Source organism: Danio rerio, chromosome 1 (genome assembly GCF_049306965.1).
Source record: "Danio rerio strain Tuebingen ecotype United States chromosome 1, GRCz12tu, whole genome shotgun sequence".
Lineage (NCBI taxonomy): Eukaryota > Metazoa > Chordata > Actinopteri > Cypriniformes > Danionidae > Danio > Danio rerio.
In genome coordinates this window covers 48,623,951-48,648,666 of record NC_133176.1, presented here as the reverse complement: position 1 = coordinate 48,648,666, position 24,716 = coordinate 48,623,951, and the positions used below count along the sequence as shown (strand labels likewise).

The 24,716-nt window shown below is 35.3% G+C and overlaps 2 protein-coding genes across 5 annotated transcripts; one reads left to right on the top strand and one right to left on the bottom strand.

Annotated features, from left to right (window-relative positions):
• Nucleotides 1-94: 94 nt before the first annotated feature.
• On the bottom strand, nucleotides 95-19,128 carry si:ch211-243a20.3. Of its 3 annotated transcripts, XM_073947382.1 has the most exons (6): nucleotides 18,885-19,128; nucleotides 18,607-18,738; nucleotides 14,501-14,565; nucleotides 10,764-10,897; nucleotides 7,394-7,523; nucleotides 95-684 (listed from the first exon to the last, which is right to left on the bottom strand). In XM_073947382.1, exons 4-6 carry the CDS (start codon nucleotides 10,882-10,884, stop codon nucleotides 375-377), a joined length of 561 nt encoding a protein of 186 aa, XP_073803483.1. In that variant the 5' UTR covers nucleotides 10,885-10,897; nucleotides 14,501-14,565; nucleotides 18,607-18,738; nucleotides 18,885-19,128; the 3' UTR covers nucleotides 95-374. The 3 variants fall into 3 exon arrangements, with proteins under 3 accessions (XP_073803483.1, XP_073803413.1, NP_001139181.1); XM_073947312.1 differs by lacking the exons at nucleotides 18,607-18,738; nucleotides 18,885-19,128 and adding an exon at nucleotides 14,656-14,846; NM_001145709.1 differs by lacking the exons at nucleotides 18,607-18,738; nucleotides 18,885-19,128 and having other exon boundaries at nucleotides 119-684; nucleotides 14,501-14,651.
• On the top strand, nucleotides 17,882-24,627 carry si:ch211-243a20.4. Of its 2 annotated transcripts, none has more exons than XM_009293654.5 (6): nucleotides 17,882-19,386; nucleotides 19,828-20,103; nucleotides 20,413-20,534; nucleotides 22,091-22,198; nucleotides 22,337-22,432; nucleotides 24,409-24,627. In XM_009293654.5, the coding sequence occupies exons 1-6, from the start codon at nucleotides 19,302-19,304 to the stop codon at nucleotides 24,460-24,462; spliced, it is 741 nt and encodes a 246-aa protein (XP_009291929.1). In that variant the 5' UTR covers nucleotides 17,882-19,301; the 3' UTR covers nucleotides 24,463-24,627. The 2 variants fall into 2 exon arrangements, with proteins under 2 accessions (XP_009291929.1, XP_068077750.1); XM_068221649.2 differs by having other exon boundaries at nucleotides 18,901-19,386; nucleotides 22,094-22,198; nucleotides 24,409-24,623.
• Nucleotides 24,628-24,716: the final 89 nt, after the last annotated feature.

Sequence of the window (24,716 nt, the reverse complement as noted above, 5' to 3'; positions counted from 1 at the left end):
TGTGATTGTTTATTGTTGTTGTTTTGGTTTTATCTGTAAAACCGTGGTTTATTTTAGTAAGGGTACATAAAAAATAAAACACAATTGACATAAATATACTTAAAGAGTTTTATTCCTGGTTCTGGATACACATAGGCTACTGTATTTCATTAAAGAATCCCCACAGAAATTAAATTAAACATAACCAACATTATTTTATTCTGCCGGGGAACTTTAATCGCACTTGTGAGGCCCGAGCATGAGGACCAAAAGTAGATAGCCTATACGAACACGTCTAATATAAAGATTAAATTTCCAATCCAAATATAATCCTGTATGAATAATAACAACATTACTATCTGAGGATAATATTTGCAAATCTTCCATCTCTCCATCTACCTCTCACTCGATTTGACCGTTCTGCTTTCGTTTTGGATCACTTTCACCCGTCTGCTTCTCAGCGCCCGGGTCACAGGACGGACCACTCGCACCGTGTACCGCCGCGGAAACTTCGCTTGACTCGGCCCGGCCCTCGCGCTCTCCGGGCCCCTGCCGTCTTCTCCATCCTCCCCCTCCTCCCTGTACCCGTGCTGGCGGAGGAAGGGCTCCAGGGTTGAGAGGCGATTATTAAGGTCTGTGATGCGCTTCTGTAAATGTGAAACCTCCCTGAAGAGATCATTCAGAGACTCCGAGAGAGGACGAACCCTGAGAGGAATAAAACAGTGAGTCTGTATGTGCGAAAACTTCGAGAGAAAGTGCAGGCTATATTGACGTTTATTTGTGCACTTCTGCAGGGGTCTGGCATATAAAAATAAGTATGTAAATATTCAGTAGTTCAAAATTCATTTTGAAGTGTAGCCTAAATTCATATTCGTCTTATATGTGTGATATTAAAGGTACTTTAGCCACTAGCCACTAAATAAAGCCTACAGTAGTGCTGGTTTATTCATTTTCTTTTCGGCTCAGTCCCTTTATTAATCAGGGGTCGAAATAGCGGAATGACCCGCAATTTATCCAGCACGTTTTACGCAGAAAATGCCCTTCTAGATGAAACCACTGGGAAATCACTGGGAAACACCTATACACTTTCATTCACACACATACACTATGGACAATTTAGCGTTCCCAATTCACCTGTACCACATGTCTTTGAACTTGTGGGGAAAACCAGAGCACCAGGAGGAAACCCACATGAACACAGGGAGAACATGCAAACTCCACACTGAAATGCCAACTGACTCAGCCAAGGCTCGAACGAGCGACCTTCCTGCTGTGAGACGACAGCGCTACCCACTGCAACACCACGCAGACAAAGCTGGTTTATGATTACAATAATAGAGGGATACGACAGAAATACATTTGTTTCCCATAATAAAATATAAAGTTTCCCAAAATATAAAAATTTCCTCAAACAATCACTCTTTAAGTTTAGCTTACAAATGGCAGCACGGATCGTGTTAATAATTGGTGTTGGGTAATGTTACTTTTACAGACGATATATTACAATCTTAAGCTTATTTTAGTTCATCTAAAAAATCACGCAAAAATATCAATGCATACTTTCAACAATACATAAAATAACAAAGTAACACATTGAATAACTTTAAAATAAAAGTGACTCAAGCTTGTAATATAGTACCAATATTGTTAAAAGTAAAGTGGATCATGACACCTTTTGCATTTACCCAACTAGACATCCAAACCAGTCTTGAGTACGTCCCAGTCAGTGTATAGGCTACTTATAACTAGTCTACACTATTCAAAGTGTACGTGCCAAGTAATGTTTTTATGCTTACAATCTTCAGAAAAGATAAAGTGCACTTTAGATAGCCTGAAGATGTTTTTCATGGAATAAAACAATATACAGATCTCAGCAAATATAAGTACACCCCCACAAATCTGTCTTTTCAATTAATATTTTGATAGGAAGATTTACAATATTATATTTGTGCATATACTGTACATTAGATTAGTTAGTACTGAAGCCAAATCTGAAGCTTATCTAACAAAATAACTTACGATAACAGTCCAGAAACTAGTACACCCAGATTTATATGTTATGGACAAACAAATACAAACAAAAAAAAGAGGAAAAATCATCAGAAGCAGAAAAAAATTTAAGATTAAGTTGAAGTTTTGTAGTTTGTAATTTTTTTTTGCAATGTTTCACTTGAATTTTATTGTATTTCATTTTCTTTATGTTTGGTGACTAAAATATTATTTTAATAAATGTATCTGTTTAATAAATCTGTGTTGTTTAAATGTACCAAAATATATTGCCTATATTTACCAAGACTAAAACTATTCATTTTCAAAATGGGGTGCACTCAGTTATGCTAAACACTGAATACCGTTGAACACTTCATGCACACTCAGCAGTTGCCAGTTTTTAGTTATAGCCCAGCAGGCACATGACGTCAGATTGACGTTATACCCCAACATCGTGGAATGTTGCATTTTGTTTGGAAATGAAAATCGGGTTGACGTCAGAACTCAACATCAGGTCCACGTTAATGTTCAATGTCCAAAAACAACAAAATATCTAAAAAACCTAAAAACAACTAAATTTTAATGTTTAACTAGGTTACAGCTTGATGTTGTGTAGACACTACCATGACCGTTGGGTTTTGGTTGGCATACCTGACGAATAAATGTCAGTATTTGACGTCAATATGACGTTGGTTTAACATGTCGGCTTGTCGATTGATTTTGGACACTTTTCAACACAACCTAAAATGAACCAAATATCAATTTCAAGTCATTATTGGACGTCTAAGTAACATTGTCCATAGACATTATCGACTTAAATTTAACCTAATGTTAGAGTCTCATGACGTTGTGTCTTTGCTGGGAGGTAGAGGAAGAGGAATAACAAAATATTTAACCTTATAAAATTCATACAGAGACATTTCAGTGTCTTGTGTAAAAGTGCATTGTGTACATAGGGAGTGATGACGACTATCATATATATATATATATATATATATATATTGGATTGGACTAATTATTTTAGAGTTAACTAGTTGCAAGCAATTGATAGGGGCTGAATTTAAACCAAAAAATTACATTTAGCTACGTTCAACTTTGTTTGTTTGTCTAAATTCAGCCCAAATAAATAGTTTGCAACCACTTGTACCTTAAAAAAAACTGTAAATCCAATGAACAATTTTTTCAGTGTAATAAGTTATGGATAGAATATGTTGTTGTTTTTAGTGTGCTAGAAAGGGGAACATGCTTTTCAGGTATAGGACATTTTCCAATAATGATCTTCTATTTTTGTTATTGTGAAAAATGACGCCGCTGTAGGTCATTCCTATTGAATGAGAATTGCCATAGTAACTTGCGTCATTGTTCAGGGAGAAAACAGACTAAGGGAAGCAGGCTGAGTAGTGATTTTAGACACCAGATAGCAAATCTATAAATAGACTCACTGATTAAACCTAGTCTTTATCACTCAAAAAAGAAGCACATTGTGTGTTTGCTATTGGTTTAATTATCAGAATTAACTTTGGGAGTGTGACTCTCTCTCTCACAGTTGATTAATTCTGCACAGCCAAAGAAATAGATAAAAAAATATATAGCTCAAAACAAAAGGTAAGCAGGTGTCTGTATTCATTTCTGTATCAGTAATAAAGTGCAGCTCTTAAAAGGTGCATAACCCAAAATGCATGATTTAGCTTGTCATTATTTATAGTTAAGTGTCTGTCAATTGTGATTTAGAGATGTGAATAAGGAGATTTCACATTCACTTTAGCGTACTAGAATGTGGGGTCAGTAAGTCAAAGAACATACATTAACAGGACGTAGTTTAATATGACAAGGCTGAGCTTCTGGTGCTCCTGGCCAAGACCTGCCTCTCAAAATCTCTAAAGGTCACGACGCTATTGCCTCCAGGTGTGTTAAAAAGCTCTGTGTCATAGAATGACGAGTCCTTTCTACACCACATTATGACAAATGTCCAGTCCTGCCGCTTCCAGAACATTAACAAAAAGAAAAAAGGTCTTTTCTTCACAATTTACTCTACTTTAGAGTTCATTTGCTCTGTAACATTTGTGAAACTACTCCAAATCAGTGTTCTGCCATAAATTTTTCTAAAACGCATTCAAAGTCCTGCCATAAACACATTAATAGTTACTTTATACTTGTTTTACTTGTGTCAATATACGTTAATGATTTATGGAAATGAGCTAAATAGAAACATGAACTGGCGTAACATCATTTGGAGCTAAATGCCAAAACCAATTTCATAAGGAAAAGAAAACATAAGGAAAATAAAAAACTTTCCATATTTCACTTTCACATCACAGCTCAGTGGTTAGCACCGTCGCCTCACAGCAAGAAAGGTTCAAGTCCCGGCTGAGCCATTTCTATATAGAGTTTGCTTGTCCTTCGTGTTCGCGTGGGTTTCCAACAGGTGCTCTGGATTCCCCCACAGTCCAAAGACATGTGGTACAGGTGAAGTGAATAAACTAAATTGGCTTTAGTGTATGAGTGTGAATGTGAGTGTGCATGGGTGTTTCCCAGTACTGGGTTGCAGCAGGAAGGGCATCTGCTGCATAAAACATTTACCAAAATAATTCATCGCGCTGTGGCAACTCCTGATAAATGAGGGACTAAGCTGAAGGAAAATGCATGAATGAACTTTCAAATTGAAATTACCATTGGTCCATGAAGATTATTCAATAGATGGGTGTGGTTTTGAAGCTCCGCCTTTTTGTATGCATGTAAATGTCCTCCAGTTCATTTCTTTAGTTCACTTCATGGAGGTTAGATGTTTGCAAGTAAAAAAAATCAACACTGAAAACAGTCTTTATGATAACGTTGAACTGATAAATTGAAAGCAAAACTGACACTGTTTTTCCAACACAATCTCATGGAAAATCCGTAACATTTTGATTTAGTTTGATTTTGAATTCGTACAATCTCAACCATACAATTTAGTATGATTTGCTCATCCCTAATGAAAGATGGGTTTAGGGGTGGTTGTACGAACTCGTACAAATTAGCCCCTAAACTGACAAAACGTAAAATAGTTACATTTCCTCATGAGATCAGGCTGGTTTTGCATGAGTAATTCTCTAATGTTGCACATCCTAAAGCAATCTGCTGTACACATTGTTATAAAAAGACCATATGGAAACAAACTAATTTATTAATAATGCATTTATTCTGTTGAGGTCGTGTCTAGTTGGTAGCCGAAAACTTTGTAAACTACAGAGCAATTAATCTTATATCTACTAAATCTGACTGACTTCTGCTGTAATTTTCTAACACTACCTCATAGAGAACCTTAATGTCTGCATGAAATCAAAAATGACAATGTTTATTTTGCAAGCTCACGCTTTTATGCATAAGATAAATAATTAATCCGTGCAAGTTAATCCACTGAAAACAAATTGCTTATTTTGGTAATCGCATATCAAAGTCTGACTATTTGCAATTGCCTTTCACCTGAGGGCTTTCATAACAATTGTATATTAATATTGTTAGCCGTCTTACCATTAGTTTGCTATGAGGGAATTGCCCCTTTCATGCAGTGATACAGGTAAATATTTCCAGATCAAATTCGGAAATTCAAAATAGTGCTATTCACACAGACGAGGACGTTTTGAAATTCTTCCAGAAAAGGCCTCTAAACGTGTATTTGTAAATATAACAGGGCTCAGGCTTTTATTGATGGCTTCACTTTTATTTAAAGCTTTAGCATTCATGCAGCTGCTTTTGTCCCATGCAGAGACATCCAAAGGCAGAAGCACGAACCGCAGCTAAATGTTTACACATTTGACTACATCACAAATTCTGTGGATAGATAAGCATTATGAACAACTTCAATGTAAACATAAGGGGGAACACTTTCGCAGGTCGAGATGGACATTTGTGTGGTAGCACTAACCACTAGCAACTTAATGTGCCTATAAAAGTATTCAAAGACTTTTATTTTCATAAACAGCGCTGAGGTAAATGCTTCTGAATGCTCTTATTGGCTGCAGTAGATGTCTTTTGTCAGCATGTTCTAATCGTAAATGTGCTCTTTCTGGCAATTTTCCTTTTGCGTTCACACAGAGCAAATTACAGGTAATATTACAACTTCTCTTTTTGGAAAATTGCCAGAACGAATTTACTGTTATTTTCAAAAAAAGTCTGTTCACACATGATCCCCTTCCAGAAAATAGACTAAACTAGGATATAGTATAAACTAGGATAAACTAGGCATGGGACAACAACCATTTTCAAGGTATAACAGGGTTTGGAAAAGTCAAGGTTTTGAAACCGCCAAAATTTTGTACTATACAATTCCTAAGGTATGTGTAAGATTTTTTTGTTTTTTAGGACAACAGTATCTCCAGCAGTAAAGATAACCAAAGATTCTGTTTTAAATTATAAATAAATCTATGTTTTTAAAACAAATGAAGACAGCAGTCAATGATTTTTTGCAATTATTTAGCCTAACATGATTACTGTTCCAAAATATTAAAAGTTCAGCATCAATAATAAATTCAGCATTATTTCTAAAAATAAAATATTGTGTTAAAAAAAAGTATTAGTTTTTACCCAGACATTTAAATGAATATATTTTAGAGCAGTAATCACAATACCGTGAAACTGATATTTTTTTCCAAGGTTATCATGCCATCAGAATCTTATACCGGCCCATGCCTAATATCAACATACTGGAATAAAAGTCTTAGCAACTTCCAGTTGACACAGTCTTTAATACTAGCATGTTGAAAATTTGTCATCTGGATTTCAAGGAGACTTTAAATGTCGTTTTCCCACCACTATAATATTAGTTAGATTTTTTAAATAAAAGGGAAAATAAAATCCCAAATAAAGACTAAAACTACTTTTTGTTTGCTGAAAGCTTTTATATATCACATTAATTCTCTCTCTCAAATGACTTTTCAATGTACCATTGTGAAACACTGGACAGCTGACAGAAAAGATCGGCTTTAACAGTTTCGCTCTGAATTAACATCGAGGCCTGGCTTCATTATTCCCTTTTCCTTCCAGTAATTCGGATAGCATGTGTTTGCCCGAGGATCCCCTTTCTGGCATTTTAAGTGCTGTTTCAATGCTTGTAGCTTAGATTCAGCTTCACGAAAACAGTCTCCTTAGGGCTCAGAGAGTAAGTCTGTTAAACTGCCGACTTCAGGATAACAAACCCCCAAAGGACAGTGCCTTTTTCTAGTTTATATAAAACAGCCCAACAAGCAGCTTTCATGTGCAAAAAAGAACTTTGGTAAGTGAAGGTTTGCAAGACAAGAAAGCTTTAGTGAACATAGCAAGAGATACAGCAGGGAAAGCAGATTATTAAAATATTGCTGGTTGGTTTATACTAATTGCTTTACTTGCGTCAATACGCTTGAAAGAAGTTGTAGCAGTGCATTTGGCATTAGGAAATGCAGGTCATTACCTGGAATAGTCTGGCAGAAGGGCATTGGGCTGTGAGTGTAAAAGGGTCTTGATATCTTTGAATATGCGTTTGCCCCAGGCGTCCAACACTCGAGTCACGCTGCGTATGTTGGCCACGTTCACATTCTCCGCTGGCGTGAGGGCAAAGACAATGAGGTTAGTCTCTAATAAGGCAGGCTGCCTCATGACAAGAGGCTGTCTGATAGTTCACAACCGTTTTAATCAGGTTTCTCTCACTGGAGTACAGGCTTTAGCTTTAAAGTGTGCGCATTAGAAGATGTCTCTTTGTATTAAGCCAGATCTATTATGTCAGCGTTGTGCTTTAAATTTAATATTAGCTTCGCAAAAACCAACCCAGGCTCATTCTGATCATGTACCCCTACGTATGTACATTTCTGAAGAGAGAAAAATATGTCCCAGGAGCTACTTTTTTTTTTTTTTTTTTTTTTTGCAGTTTTTGTTTTCACAAGTCTGCTAGAGGTTGCTGTGTGCACTTTTTCAGATCTCAAAGGCCATTCGTATCTGCTCTTCTCGCGTAATTCACCAGAGGGCCCTGCTGACTGACTGACTGTCTGACAGATCGACTGATCCACCTTCTTCCTTTCCTGAACCCAAACGATTGTGTTTCAAAAAGCACAAATTGACCACTGTCAACTCTGCTCCGTCTCAAATCCTCCAACGTATTTGGTGAGCTACTGGACAAACTAGTAACAGCGGAAAAGCTGTCCATATGGAGGTAAACGGTCAGCCGGTAAGTGCGAAAAGTAACAATGTCATATGGCCCCGTATCGTTTGTTTTCAAGTTGAAATGCAGCCATACGTTTCTCTGGCTACATTATTTGCGATCTCCAGAAATGTATATAGAGCTACATTTTTAGAATGAGCCTATGTTGGTGAAAACTGTATATCCGAACAAATCTGTTGCCGTAGAGCCAATCCAGACTGACACAGTTTTTTTTACATACAGTTACAGTCAGAATTATTAGCCCTCCTTTGAATTTTTGATTTTTTAAATATTTCCCAAATGATGTTTAACAGAGCAGGGAAATTTTCACAGTGTGTCTGATAATAATTTTTCTTCTAGAGAAAGTCTTACTTGTTTTATTTCGGCTAGAACTATTAGCCCGTTTAAGCTAATTTTTTTCCCGATTGTCTACAGAACAAACCATTGTTATACAATAACTTGCCTAATTACCCTAACCTGCCTAGTAAACCTAATTAACCTAGTTAAGCCTTTAAATATCACTTTAAGCTGTATAGAAGTTACTTGAAAAATTTCTAGTCAAATATTATTTACTGTCATCATGTCAAAGATAAAATAAATCAGTTATTAGAGATGAATTAATAAAACTATTATGTTTAGAAATGTGTTGAAAAAATCTCTCCGTCAAACAGAAATTGGGGAAAAAATAATCAGGGTGGCTAATAATTCAGTGGGGCTTATAATTCTGACTTGATTCTGAGTAATTTAAAGTTGTGTTGTATGTATACTACATTTTTTTTTGCACAATTTCTGATAAAATTCAATGCAATCTCACGGCAACTTGTAAATTTTTATTTAGTTGCTAATTTGTATCAATTTGTATGATTTTATTTGTAAATTTCAGTATGATTTTGCTTATCTCCCGATGAAGAATAAGGCTGGTGTATACTTCCCCGTCAAGCAGTTGCCGTGACCCATGGCACCTGCCTTGCGCATAGTTGTGCATTTATACTTGTGTGTGCTGTTTGTGTTGCTCAGCAATAACATTTCCGAAATGCTAGCAGGCAGTAGGTTATGGGTTTGGGGGTATGCCTTATTTTAAAAATGTAACATTTTCATACAAATTAAATTGTATATGTTTGTACAAATTAGCAACTTTTCAATATGTAAATTTTTTAAATTTTCCCATGAGATTGGACTGGAAAAATAGAGCTAATCTATTAGTCTCAGCTTGGTTGAACACTTTATATTGATAAATATGTAAAATTTCTTTAGCTATTTTTTTATTAATCTCATTCGTACATTTTAGTATATTTATCCCCCAATGAGAGGTACTTTTAGGAGTGAGGTTTGAGGGTTTTTTTTATTTTACAGTTTCATTAGAATGAAATTGTTTGAATTTGTACAAATTAGCAAGGGCGTAGAATTAGCATGGATGGAGGAGATGTGTCCACACCAATATCCACCAACTACTGAAATGTACCTTCCAATAATTTAATCGACTTCAAAAATAAAATAATGCTTTGTCAACCCTTACTAACCTACATGTGCACAAAAGTCAAGTTCGATACGAGTTCACTGTAATATTATTAACCAAGGCAGTGCAGTTAATTCAGTAAATTTCATTCAATCAAAATTCAGTTTTAATTTTGGCATGCTTATAAAAAACAATAATCGGGATAAAACAGTTAAACTGCATGACACAACTCTCTAAATTTCTCTACATTTATACCTCCTCAAAGCCCAATTGCAATAAAATCATGTGTATGGACTTTTGCAGCATGGGACGGGTTGTTATTTGTATTATTAAGTGTTTATTTTATGTTATTAAGTACTTTATTTATGTTTTTAAAAGCGCAAAAAGAATTTTCGCTATGTATGCGCTTTAGATATGTCCCCACCAATGTCAACAGCAAATCTAAACTCTTGCAAATTAGCAACTTTTTTTGATAGTAGATAATATTAGTTATTTGCTTGTGAGACTGCACTGTAAACACAATACATTAATATTGTCCCAACACAAATCAATTAAGTTAACTTAACAAATGTTAGTGGATTGAACATAAAACAATTAAGTTGTACCAAAAAAGTCTTAGAAGTTGTGTTGTTTTACCTAATTTTAAATACATAGTTTGAACAAGGAGCAAATTTCTTTTAGAGTATAAGAGATATTAAAAATCACAGGCTTGCAATGCACAGTGACCAGACACATGATCAATTTGTGATCAAAATGCACCAAAACAAAATATTAACATACACTCTAAAAAGCACATGGTTAAAAACTACCCAAATTGGGTTGTTTTTAACCCTACTCCTGGGTAAATATGGGACAGAACACATCAGGGGTTAAATTAACCCAAGTAATTGGGTTATTATTTTTAACCCCACAATTGTGTTGTTTTTTCTATCCAATAATTTGTTATTTTTACTTAAATAATAGGTTAATTTGATTTAATAAATAGGTTATTTTTTATGTATTATTTTGGTTTAAATCATTAACCACATTAAAACAAACAGGTCAAGATTGTATTAGCTTTAAGAATCGGGAAACGCATCTGAAATGCCATGGAAAGCTGGAAAAATTAGGCTAATCTAGTAGTCTAAGCTTGGTTAAACACTTAATAGTTATTCATATGTCAAGTGTATTTAGCTATTCATTGGTTTTTACCTCCCTCTCTGTAGTTCCAGTTCCCATAATCCACTTCGTTGCTCATGCCAAGACATGGAGACAAAAACGCCACAACCACCAAAGGCACCATCAGATTTTTCGTTGTTGTGGAAACAGCCATGGTGAGGAAGGGTCTGAAAGGTAGAGTTTGAATATCACAAAGGAAAAACAAGTAGTAACAACACTCTCGGTGTACAGCAAGAGATTCAGACCCTGCCAATGCATCTGGCACACGGGAGAGCAGTTTGTTATTTTTCCAGGACAAACAGCCAGAAGTGTTTTAGGGGACGATGATCTATTTAAAATTTCAGTGCAAGGGCCCAGATTTTTATATAATCATATCTTTTATGTTTCATCTACATTCAAGTCTGTATTGTTTGTACATTGCTCTTTAGGCCACCTTCCAGGGCTGTTTTTGTTGTTGTCTCATTTTTATTTTTAGGAGTTACTATCAGAGGCACTGATAGTGTGTCTGTGCGTGGGCTTGTTTTTGTGATATACAGTACGCAAATTTGTATTCTGACATAGGTATGACAAGGAAAAAGTGAGTTATGGGGACATTGCTCCATGTCCCCATTTTTAAAATGACATAAATCATACAGAATGAGTTTTATGAACGAGTAAAAATGCTGTTTGTACAGTATAAAAACACTGCAAACTTATGGAATATCCACACAATTCAGAAAAACAAGTGGGTGTGTGTGAAAACCACCTAAGAGAAATACACTTGACTTAATATTGCAATAAATAAGGTACAGTTAATTACAGTAAACAAAATATTGTTTATATTTAACTGGTTTTATTGACCTATATTGGTATATCTATAACAAAAAAAGGGATGCACCGATATGGATTTTTGGGCCAATGACAATAACTGATTATATATTTAAAATCTGATAATCGATATATTAGTCAGTAAATATAAATATTTTAAAAGGTTATATTTTTAGACAGTGAACAAATTATTTTATTTTAAAAACTTCATAAAAGTTTGAACAGACTTGGGACTAGCATACTACATGAAAGCAATAATTTAAAAATTGCAAGGTGATTATAGACCTATATTCACAATTTTACATGAATCAGCCTGCCAAAAATAGATTATTTCCATGTCTTTGCATAGCAAATTAACATGCAACTTGACTGTTGCATGAACATAATAGGTTAAATAAAACAAAACCAGAGGCAGAAAATTCGATACAATGACATAATTCTATAGTCTTAAAGATATCGGCTGATAATGATATGGCCGCCGATATATCGTGCATCCCTACAAAAAAATTATACCAAGAAGCTAGGGCTGTACAGTAAATCAAAATTAAATCAAGATCATGATCGAGCTAGGCTGCGATTGTCATGCGCATCTTGTCAAGTGAAGCACGGCCCTGTAATCAATAGTAAATCTACGCCAAACAGAGTCAATTACTACAAAAAATACTGAATCAAACAGGTTACTAATATAAATCAACATGACTTATAATCACACAACAACAGAAACATCTCACAGAAGGATTTCAGACACTTTGCTAAAGCTATGAAATGAGTTTGTCTAAACAAAATTATTATATCATATTTCTGTGTACTTTAGATGTAGCAGCAACACAGAGATGTAGATCATTGAGAATGGATGCAAACAGCAGTCCAATCGCAAAATCATTATCTTAGATCTCTTAGAATTGCAGCAATTAAATCGTCTGCAATCTTGAGCTTTTTTGGTAAAGTATGGCTCTGTGTAGTAAAAGCTGCTTTATCTGAAAGCAGTTCTGGAGATTTACAGCTGATCACAGAATACTTTACTGACAAAATGCACATGAAAATCACCTTTGATTATTCGTGCAGCCAAAGTAACATAACTTTGTTAATTTCTGCATTATTACAAATTTTCTGGAATTCTTCATTCAGATCCAGCTGTTTGATACTAATCTGGGAAAAAATTATACTACAGTTTGGTCTGTGTAAACTGAAAATGCAGAACGCTTGCTAGGAACAGACAGAAAATTTCTTTGCAGAAGTACTTTGTGTTTGGTTGAGTTAATAAATCAATTTAATATTTTGTAAACAATTATTTGTCTGAGACTGTGCATTTAGCAGATGCTTTTATCAGGCGATATTTCATGTTTTTCTATGGTGCAAATGTTCTGTTCTTGCATAAATTAATTATATCGGAAATTGAACATTTGCACTTTGGAAAAACATACAGAATCAATTATCTTCCACAACATTTTATTATAAAAGATAAATAGATTTAAATACATTAGCATTGGTAATAAAGTCTGATTTTGATTTCCTATTTGTGCACTCAATAAGCTTTTAAGAATGTATTTCTTCTACTGAAGACAAAATAATATACAGCTACTGAAGAAAAGCAGCCATTGACATCCTCCACAATAGGATTTTTACCAACATTCTTCAGAGTATCTTGTTTTGTGTTCAACAGAAGAAAGAATTTCAAACACGTTTGAAAGATGGTGGCAGATTTTTCTTTTTATTGTGAACTTTAATACTGATTCAGATCAATTTGACCAACAACATAAGATTTTAGCTATAATGTCCTTATTTGTTGAAATAGAAAGCAGGACAAATATTTTTGTGTTTACTTTGTACCCAGTTCATAGAAAGTGCTCTTCCAAATAATAATCACACAATACAGGGCTTTTCCAGTCTATTAAATGACTTGGATCGGATCACAAAATAACTCAAGTTCGTTCAAGAACAGAGCGGAAATGGATGACGGGTTGATTGTCTTGTGACTGACCGAACTCAAAGCAAACTCAATTAGTTAATTTGAAAGAAAATCTCTTTTGCGACGGAGCCACAAGAGCCAGTGACTGAAGAGCTATCTGAGGTGAGATTAATAACCGCTAAAAACAGGACCATTCGACTAAAACAGTTTAAAAAAACTGAAGTGACTCCAACACCGAGAGATAGTCCTGAGAGAGAGAGAGAGCTTTACGTAGTATTGAACTCCGAGATCATAATTTGATGGAGTGAGTCAGGATAGCTTTTCTCAAAATGTCTCCACGTCGTGGCGCAGCGCAGATTGAAACGTGCTCGAGAATCCAAAAATCGCAGGATTAATGTTTGATCAGGACACTTCTGTCGGATTTCACACTTTTTGTTTCTCTCAAATCACACACGGCTTTAAAATGCAGAGAGAAGGAACTGACATGCGACATGAATATTAATCAAGCACTTACAGCACAAACACATCAACAAACATTTGATTTTAGCAGATATTTTTTTAATGCTTTATGCGGTCTAGACGTGAAGAATGAACTGTAGGGCGCAAATAGAAGTGAATACAATTATTACACTGTAAAAATATTGGTTAATAGTTCCCCCCGGTAATTTACAGTTATATTAAATTATAGGAATTTTTGATGTTGAAAATTCTAACTCTGCAGTTTAACAAAGTGACTTTTGTTGACATTTTAATAGATTTAGGTGCCATGTGTACAAAATAACAGCCTACAGAAAATTAAATCCGATAATAAGTACTGGCAGTTTATTGTCAGGTTTATTATCATTACTGACAAAGGTCTCTCAGAAAACTTTATAAAAATTGTCAATAAAAGTCACTTTGCCAAACTTTTTATTATCAAAACCTGTTGTTGAAGGAAAGATCAGGGTCTCATAAAGCAATTCCATAAAAAGACGAGTAATAAAATATGTTAATTTACGAATATTTTACATTTATAGTGTACGGCATTCAATGGCTTAATTATTGCAGTACTTACTTTTCTTAGGGAATATGTGGCTTCCCTCTGGGCTTTGTCCTCTGTCCCCTTCTACTTTCTGATCACTGTGTTAAAGATTGTCGACAGTCAGTTTTGTGCAAACTCTTGAACTTCTGTCTGCCCTGCATAAGAACTGTGATGTTGTGTACATTCACCTCTCTCTTTCTCTCCCTCCCTCCCTCTCTCTATTTTACTCTTCTCCTCCCTTCTCTTGTCTTTTTCCCCCTCATTTTTCCTTTCTCCCTCACTTTCTTTTTCTCATACATCTTCGTTTCTTTCATTCTTTCTCTCAGTATCTGCTCTTTCTTCCTCTCTCTCCGTCTGTCTTCTCACTCCCTTCCAAACTAGCAACTTTTTCCAGATGTGCACCTTTTCTTTAGATTTGTTTGAGGATTTTTGCCAATTCTCTCAAACACACACACATACACACACACACACACACACACACACACACACACACACACACACACACACACACACACACACACACACACACACAAACACACACACAATACAGACCTCATCTGTTCATATAAATTAATAGTGCTCTAAAACTAACCCATATGGACGTCTTGTTGACATTTTGAAGCATAATATGCAAACATCATTAGCATTTCAAATAGTGATAAGCACTTCAGATGTCCTCGTCAGTCAGTTTTTGATGTTTTAGTTGATGTGTGAGGACTTTTTTCCACATACACACACACATACACACGCACACGATCTCACAGGGCAGCAGTCTCATAAATCAGCTTTTCTCACATGATTCCTGTTACTCAATCAAAAGGCTCTACAACATCGCTGAATGACAAATGCATGAGCTTGCATGTGCCTTTCGGTTGGAATGCTCTTTATTGAAAACACTGCATTCATTATTCGTGTCTTCACTTCTCACTGTGTTATTTCCATGGTTACAGTGGGTGAATAAAATAAACGTCAGAATTGAATTCAGCCTGGATTAAAAACAGTGTCCAGGCTTACATCTCACAATATGTTGACACTAGAAACTAAATGTCAAAGAGTTTATAGTCTTGATTTTTGGAACTATTATTTTCATCCATAAAACAGCTGTTTCCATCCTCACAATCACAGTTTTAGCTTTTTAAACGGTCATCAACCCCTCCACAGAAGCTCAAAACAAACAGCATATGCCACAGGAAAGGACACTTAGTGCTGGAGACAATGTGGGTAGAAAGAGTTCTGAAAAATCATACTCAAGTAAAAATACCACTACTTGCCTAAATATGCAGCGCAAGTAGAGTTAAAGTGTCTTGTGAATATTACTCAAAATATGAGTAAAAGTTGCCCTTTTAAAAGTACTTAAGAGTAGTGAGTAATATGCTGTGAAAAGCTGATGCATTTACCTGTAATTTATGGATGTGTGTAAACGTAACATTCTGTAGTGCATTTGGGTATTGCCCAGCATGCACACAACCTCTTGAGAAGTTAATATTAGGTTAGATTTAGTTTTGATGTCGGGTGACCAAAGTTAAATGTTTAGCTAGCGTCTAAGGACAAGGTTATTTTGATTATTTATGCTCGATTTTAGGTTGGGCTTCGGACATTGATGTCAGCCTGATGAACAAAATGCAACATCTCTATGACGTTGGGGTACAACTTCATTCTGATGTCTTGTTGACTGCTGGGTGTTTAAAGCCATTTTGCTCTTCATACAGTAAACATCCTTCATTTTTCCTTCAGTGACATGCATCTAAACAGTCGGATCAATGTGTGTAAAAAAATTTGGAAATCTTTTGGACACTTTTAACGCATACAGATTGCTGCAATTATAAATCGCCCATGTTTTGAGGTAGTTCTGTATGATGCAATTTACCTCTTTACTTCTATGTGAGATTGATTGGACAGGAATCAAAAGACTGATTTTTCTAATCCCCATAGACAAGAAAAAATAAAGTAGTGTCTGCAGGTTGTACAGTTCAAAGTACAGATACTGCACTAAAAATGTTTTCAAGGGAAAGTATAAGTACACATTAATAAAACTACTCTATGTAAAAGAACATAGAGTAATAGACAACATACTTAATATTGCACTATCATTTCAATCCATGTATTTTTTTTTTTTTTTTTTGAAGCTCTGATATCCAAATAAGTAAACCTGAAAAATACTCACTTGATATTTTAATAATCTGCAGCCAAAAAAGCAACTTCAAAACACTGCTTACTTCCTGAATCCCAAACAATCCAAGAATGGCTAGAAAAAGTAAATGATATTTATGTGAAGCAAAAAAAATTACATTCTCCCTTTGAATCCAAATGAATGTATTTAGAAATATCTGGTCCAAGTGGACTTTCACGCACCTAAAAATTCTAAATCTTTTTAGGTTATCCAAGACATTCAGTGAACAGTCCTTTAAACAATCGTTTGTTTCTTAGGACATTTTAATAATGGAAACCTTTTTTATTCCCCATATTAAAACATTATTGTAATGTTAAGGTTCTTTGAAGGTTAAATGAGCTTCATGGAACCATCAGTGATGTTAAAGAACCTTTATATTTAAGAGTTTAATGACAGCAGAAAGAAAAGTTGAGGGAGATTATGGAGCTGGAAATATTTTTATTCCCTGGTATCCAGATGTTATATTTGTTGCGCCTCCCTCTCCCTCTCTCTCTCTCTCTCTCTCTCTCTCTCTCTGTTTTTGTGGTATGTGTTTTTTGTAGAATGTGAGTATTCCTGTACTTCAGCTCAGGAGTCACAAGGCCCTCATGCACCTGCTTCTCATTAAATAAGGCAATTTGTCACCTCTAACTGAATTCCTTGCTCTTCCTCTAGCTCTCCATTTATCTGTCTATCGCAGTCTTTTTATCTTTGAAAAACATATTAAGCTGAATATAAAACTATTCCAAATATGTGGGTAATTTTTTTTTACATTTCATCAAAGAATTGTGTCTATATAGCTACTTTAAAGACGTAGCCAGTGGGGGTTCGGGAGGTTCAAAAGACCCACCCCTCACTGACAAAGGTGCAAAATCAGTGTGACTTTAGCTAATCAGTTTTGGCCAATGCAAACAAATATTTTTCATGAGTGCAACAACCAGCTGTGCTAGAAAACATACGATCTGACGTAAGTGAAGTCATCTTTCGCTGCTGTATTGTTTTTAAATGGAGAAAACATTTTACAAGAAATGTTTATTGTAAATAGTGGACCTTGTTAAAACAAAAAATGAAAAGGTAAAAGAAAATTATTTGTTTATTTTGGCTAAAATAGTCAAAAAGTCTGGTTATGATGACCACCCGACAGGCTAATTCAGAATAGTGATAAAATATCACTAAAATGCTGTATTTAAATATCATAATTCAATAGAAAATGAGACGAATAATTGCAAAAAGGTCCACTTTTTGAGGAAAAAAAAAAGAACCACCCCTTTCACCAGGCTACCTAGGGCCTGTTAAGTAGAGATTGCGTTTCTCTGTAGACTATAACGTGTTCTTTAAAGAGGGAAAAGTTTGTTTGAGCGGTTCTGTACGGCTGTTTTTGATTTATCTGCTCTGGCGCTAATTATGTGTATTTCGGTGCCAGTGATGTAATCATTACGTAATTCATTTTTTGATGATTTTGGAACTCCTCTTTATTTGACGTGAGTCAGACGTTTGTTCAGAATGTGTCGTGTGCTCTTCTGCTGCCACCTGCTGGTCAAAGAACACTTTAAAACCCAATAATAGCCTAATTCCCGATGCGGAGCAGCAGGCTAGCATACTAGTATAATATCGTGCATACTATCTCTCAAAATAAACAGGGTAGGCATGACTATAAGCATCTTAGGTAACACTATTTTAATGGTGTATTTGAGTTTTAGTGGACTGTCTGCTTAATATCTGTTGATACTGCTCCTTCACCAGACATTTAACTGACTTTTAGAAACTTTGTAACTCACTAACCCCAACCTAACAGTCTACTTATAATCTAATGAGAATTAGTTGGCATGTGGATGCAATGTAACTTAAATACAACAAACAGACCATCAAAATGCATCTTACAAACGCTGTAATCACTTTTAAAGAGGTCACCCGGATATTTCCAGTAACTTGAAAGTATTTCAATTTAATTTTGAAGTGATAGTTCACCCAAACATAAAAGTTTACTCACCCTCAAGTCTAAATCTTTATGATTTTCTTTCTTTTCCCAATACTCGATTGAGGTCAGAAGGGCATCTGCAGCGTAAAACATATGCTGGAGTAGTTGGCAGTTCATTCCGCTGTGGCGACCCCTGATAGGGGACTAAACCGAAGGACAATGAATAAATAAATGATTTTATTTCTTGTGTTGAACACAAAAGAAGATATTTTGAAAACAAAACTTGCTGAAACAGAATTTCTGGAACCCTGTAACCACTGACATTCAAAGCAAAAAACTAAATTACTGACAGTCAGTGGTTTCCGCCTTTCTTGAAAATATCTTCTTTTGTGTTCAACAGGAAAAAGAAATGTTGGATCAAGTGCAGGGAGAGTAAATGATGACTGAATTCTCATTTACTTAGGAGAACTAGTCTTTTAATTTAAACTATCAGTTACCAATATGCCAAAAACAACTCTATAAAAGGTCAGAAATAAGGAAGTGAGCTTGAGGAGCGAGAGAGGAAGTAACTGCATGAGAAACCAAGAAAATTGTACCTCAAGATCCTGTGAACGTCCACTGTGGTGTAATTTAGTTCAACTTCCTGTGTTGTTTGAAAAGAAAACTGTTCATTAGCTCTTCATTGGTCTTAAAAATGGTCTACAAGATGGACAGTGATGTCTAATGTCTGATGGGACAACTGATAGATGGCCTAATTGTTTTTGGAAATGTTAGTTTTGTTCATAAGGATGTATGCAGCCAAACACGTCCTCCTCTGGATTGTATTTCTGTACTGTTGGCATGAAGCTCAAGGTAATGATGATTATTATTTATATATCATTGCAATGTTGTGGTTAACATCACTGTATTGATGAAATCTCACCCACATATGTTTTTAAGGGATGGTTCACCCAAAAATAGAAACTTACTATTCACTCACTCTCAAGTGGTTTCATACCTTTATGACTTTCTGTTGGAAAATTTGATTATTTAAATAAACGTTTGCAACCTGTAACCATTGACTTCCATAGAAAAAACAAGTACTTTTCAGCATTCAACAATTTTCTAAATATCTTCCTTTGCATTCAACAGCGGGGAAAAAATGAAATTGTTGTGGAGGAAAAAAGTGATGAAGTAAAAAATTTCATATATTATTTTCAGCCTTGGGTGAACTATGCCTTTAAGAAGTTACATAAATATCAGTAGAGTACTGACGTATCAGTAACACATATTTTAATTTCTTTCTCCCTCCAGCCCGTCTTTCAATTGATTTGCTGAACAGAACCAGAGTGGCTCTAGCAGGAGGTACTCTTGAGTTCAACCTGAAAGTGGTCATTCCTGCAAACTCCACATCGAAACTTGAATGCTACACTCAGAAAAAAAATATTTGGAATAAAGAACTAAAGGGAGGACTTCAGGAACAAACAAAGATGGTGCCTGCCCAAATCAAAATGCACAATAGCTCCAGTTCCGGCAATTACAATTTTCGTTATGAAAACCAAAAAGTGTATTGGGTGGTTCAAGTTAGGGGTGAGTCTGCATATCACTGAATATATTAATATTATGAATACATTAGCTAAATTTTGGCATTTAATAATACAGATGTGAGCCTTGAATCCCAATTTGTTAGATGTGTGACTTGTGACCCAATTAACGGGTTTGATAGAATAAAGTGGCTATTTTTGGATGCATAAAAATGATGACAACAATAAAAAGCATGTGAGTTGAGCCATGTGACGTTCGATTGAAACTGCCACTTTCAGCAGAAATAAAATGTTGCAAATATTGAGACAGAAAAAAATGACTGCTTCTCTTCCATACCAAATCTCTGTGATGCAGATAAAGGTTACGAGGAACCACCTTATGAGTTGCACACAGACTACATCATCATGATGGCGATCTCTGGAATTCTTCTTACCTTCAGTGTTGCTGGATCACTGTGTGTATTTAAGAGCTATAAGGTAACCTCTGGCCACACATTGTCTCATAAAAACATAAGAAGTACTATAAAAATTAATTCTTGTCTCAATGAAATGAACAGCTCACCCCAAAATGAAATGTGCTGTTCCCCTAGTAGCAAAGAATTCTGGCCCAGATTTGGCAAAAAGCTGGCACAGCAGGCATTCATCCGGCACTGGCATACAGCATGTGGGCCAAACATGGCCCGGGTTTGGCAGAGGTGGCACCGTTTTTAAGGCGGCACACAAGGTTTGGGCCAGATGAAAAACGTAGTATTTGGCCCAGATTTAAAAATTTGATAAGTGGGCCATGTGAGTTTGGCCAGTCTTGACCCACATTTAAAATACACTAAAATCATTTTTGAGTAAAGAAAAAAAATTCTACCAATCAGGTCACTTTGAGAAAAATCGTGCCCATAGTGTGCCTAAAGCGCATCACTCCATGGATTTATCAATTTCATTGCAATCGTGACACACCAACCTATCTGGCCCAGTTCAGGCCCAGTTATGAGTTATTAACTTGGCTGAGACTTGGCCCAGATATGGTCTGTGTTTGGCCCTTGTCTGGAAGCCAGATTTGGTCCAGTCATGTACCGTAATTCACTGCGGCATGTGGGCCAAGCAAAACCTGATTGTGTGGGCCAGAGCTGGGCCAGAGAAATTTTGCTATGTGGGTCATTTACTTAATTAACTTACCCCTAGGCCATCCAATATGTAGGTGACTTTATTAATTTGTAGAAAATAAAAGACTTAAATTGAAACCATGTTACTTTTTGGTACATAAAATACAGCTATAAGCACTTTGACAGTCAAAAAACAAAGAGACAAGCAAAAACATACAGTATACAGGCGAAACAAAATTAAATTCTGTCTGTAGAAGAAACAAAACATCATTTAGCACATTATCAGCTTTAACCTTGTTTCATGTTTATGTAAATGTTTAGATAATACCCCAGCAAGCAATTTTGTTTAATAGACGTCTAATAGACATCTAAATGTAGACAGCTTGGCTAAAACAAGGCTAAATTTGGGCTAAAATCTAACAGATATCTAAGAATAGCCCAAAACTAGGCTATTCGTCAAATAGACAGATTAGACAGACTTTAGATGTGTAGTCATTCATTCATCAAATCCTCCCATGAAAATAATATTTGACATTCATTTTCATTATGCTGAGAGAAAATGTTCTGAGAATGTCTATATGTGATATTATTCGTACTTTATGAATGATATTTGCCGGATGTTAGCCTTGAAATTCTTGAAATGTTACAAATAAACACTTAGAGTCAAAAGTAAGGTTAGCAGAATGTTGCATTAACATTACTTTAAAAACCATTCTCATAACAACCTTTTAAAAGATACATTTGTCAGCTGTAACTACTGTTGGTTCGGTGTTATTACGCAAGATGTGTCATTCCAGCTCTAGATGCTTTGTTAAGAGTTGCATTTTGGTTGCGAGATGGTTCTGTGATGGCCAAAAAAAGGGCAGAAGTGTACTTTCCAGAAATCCACATGTCGTACTGGCACTTTTAGATGTAGTTTTGGCTGATCTGTTTCAGGAGAAGCCTCCGTGTAGAGATGATGAAAATGAAGTAGCGGAGCAGAGAGCAGAGGAGAGCGATGATGTCATCCTGGATGAGGATGCCGGATCTGCATCACTATACACTGTGAGATATTATTTCTGCTTCTCTGGATAGGGTTTTATTTTTATTTTCCATGGCATTTGTTTGTCTTTTTTTATCCTTTGTTTAATAAGAATTATAAATAAGACTGTCTCAAATAAAGTAATACATCATTTCTGACAGGCTCTACAATACAGATCAGACTCTGTTTATGATACATTGCATCCTGAGACGACAGCAGATGAAGGAAACACAACGGAGAATAAATCCCATATAAAGGTTTGTCTAACATGCGGAACAATGGTGCACTTTGATAAAAGGGCTCCTATTTTATCCCTTTTACAAGGTGAAATATAATTCTTTGGTGTCTCCAGAATGTGTCTGTAAAGTTTCTGTTTAAAACACCCATCAGATTATTTATTATACCATGTAGAAAATGCCAATTTTGAGCTCAAACCAAAATTTAGCTGTTTTTGTAGTTTGTGTCTTTAAATGCAAATGAGCTGGTTCTCCCCGCCTCTCATTGCATGTTTGCTTATACTGCATTAAGTCAGATAAACAGCAGTCAGTAACAGAAACAGATGAAGTCAAAATAGAAAGTAAGTTTATTTGGTGTATTTGTGTTGGAGTATATTCAAGCCTTTCTGAAATGATGAGTCACAAAAGCTGTGTTTGCAGGACACACACACATTTACTGACTGCAAATGTGATGATTCCAGCGGTTATAAATTGCATGGTGATCTGTCTTTATTACAAACATTCACTGTTTTAAAAACATTTTAAACTTGTTAAACACATTCCTGAGGTGCAGCTGATCACAGAGAGTCGGAACAGATCTTTTAATCCCAGTTTCTTTGCAAGTCCTGTTTTTTGGACATGTTTACACACGTTACTATGAGACATGTTAATACGCTCCTGTCAATCAATTCAGTGGCTGGGGAAAACTGCACTCCTACATCACGTATCAGTAGGCCTTAAAATCATTGGGCTCTAGATCCTATTTTAACGTCAGGAGATTAAAAAATACTTTTTGTATTCACGATACTGGAATTTGGTACCTGTCTGTGCTGAATTTTTAAAAAGATCAATTTCCCGCTAACATTTAAGCACTGTTGTGCGTGTTCTTTAAAAACGTCCATTTCCATGAAGATTGGCTGGTCTGTCTATGAGCTGACATACAAGCAGTCCACTGATGAATTGACTGATCTTCGCAGCTTTAAAATGCTCCAGTGTTCCTATATCTGTGTTTGTACTTGGTAAACAGCGGTGAGTTTAGTGAGCTGATGAGCTTTAAGGCCAATCACATTTCTGTTGAGCATGTGAACACAAGGGCAAATCAGCGTTGTTTAAGCTTAAATGTTGGTGGGAAATTAACATTTTTTAAAATGTCAGTACCGACTGATACCAAATTTCAGTATCATGATAACTAGGGCTGCAAAATGTATTGTTTCAGCATCGATAACGCTATTTTGCATCATCTGCAATAGTCACATCGTTGAGTTAGGATTGTATAATTTGGGATTATATATATTATTGTATTGGAAGTATGTGATATTTGTGGAGTTACTGCCGAGTTTAACCTTAATGGAGTAAAAGTTTATCGTTCGCACATGTTTTTAGGCGCTAAGAGCATTCAGACACAATATTTAAAAGAAAATAATTTTATTGAACTGATGAAACAGTAAAGTCTTTGCAGTGGTATTTTAAATTTGGCTTTTTTCTCTGTAGCTGAATAAGATTTGACTGCACTGTGAAAACCATAGAGCACTGTTTATTTTGCTCTTATATTTGCATATTACATTTCATGCATGATTTTTCCCCCTACAAAGTCATGGCAATCGATTGAAAAATAATACATTGTGTCCAATAGGGCTATTTAATTAATCTAGTGAAATTGTATTTACAGTATATATCTATATATATCGCAGAAATACAAAATATTGCAATGTCAGATTTTTTTTTATATCAGCCCTAGTGACCACACTAGTTTATATCACTCCAATATGAATGTGGACACACTATACCTACATATAGTTCTGTCCAAACAGCTTCCAAAAGGTTTTTTGCATCATAGGTGCCCTTTTAATTGGGTAAATATGTGAGCAGTCTTATAAATATACAGCTGATAGAAAAATTAATTGTGTGGAATAAAGATTTTTTTCGCCTCATGACTATTAATCAAAGAAAAACTTCTTAAGTACAACTGAGTGTTGTTTCAGAATACCAATAGTTTGATCTGTTTTGCTCTTTTTCAGGACTGCAAAGTACTAGAAGATGAAGCATTTGATTCTGTCTATGAAAATTTTTGAATAAATATAAAGTAATGAATGAATTTGTAAATATTTTCTTACCTGCTATAATGTACTTGGTGTAAATATAACGCTAGTTGTGTAAAATTTATTATTTTAATGTACAAGTTGTATAATAAAATACTGCAAAATAAATAAAAGTAACAAATTTTTGATTTCTAAATCAATGTGTGGTTTTCCTTGAACTAACCAACAACAAAAAACCCGCCCTCACCCTTTGTAAACCAATTAAACAAAAGCTTCAGATGTGGGCA

Bases quoted from the DNA above. Each gene is read 5' to 3' on its own strand.
- si:ch211-243a20.3 (XM_073947382.1), bottom strand. From the start codon at position 10,884: ATGGCTGTTTCCACAACAACGAAAAATCTGATGGTGCCTTTGGTGGTT. The intron at 7,524-10,763 runs GTAAAAACCAAT...CCCTCACGCCAG, and splicing joins CTGGAACTACAGAGAGGGAG to CGGAGAATGTGAACGTGGCC. The intron at 685-7,393 runs GTAATGACCTGC...TATTCCTCTCAG, and splicing joins CTTCTGCCAGACTATTCCAG to GGTTCGTCCTCTCTCGGAGT.
- si:ch211-243a20.4 (XM_009293654.5), top strand. From the start codon at position 19,302: ATGTTAGTTTTGTTCATAAGGATGTATGCAGCCAAACACGTCCTCCTC. The intron at 20,104-20,412 runs GTGAGTCTGCAT...TCTGTGATGCAG, and splicing joins TTGGGTGGTTCAAGTTAGGG to ATAAAGGTTACGAGGAACCA. The intron at 20,535-22,090 runs GTAACCTCTGGC...GATCTGTTTCAG, and splicing joins GTGTATTTAAGAGCTATAAG to GAGAAGCCTCCGTGTAGAGA.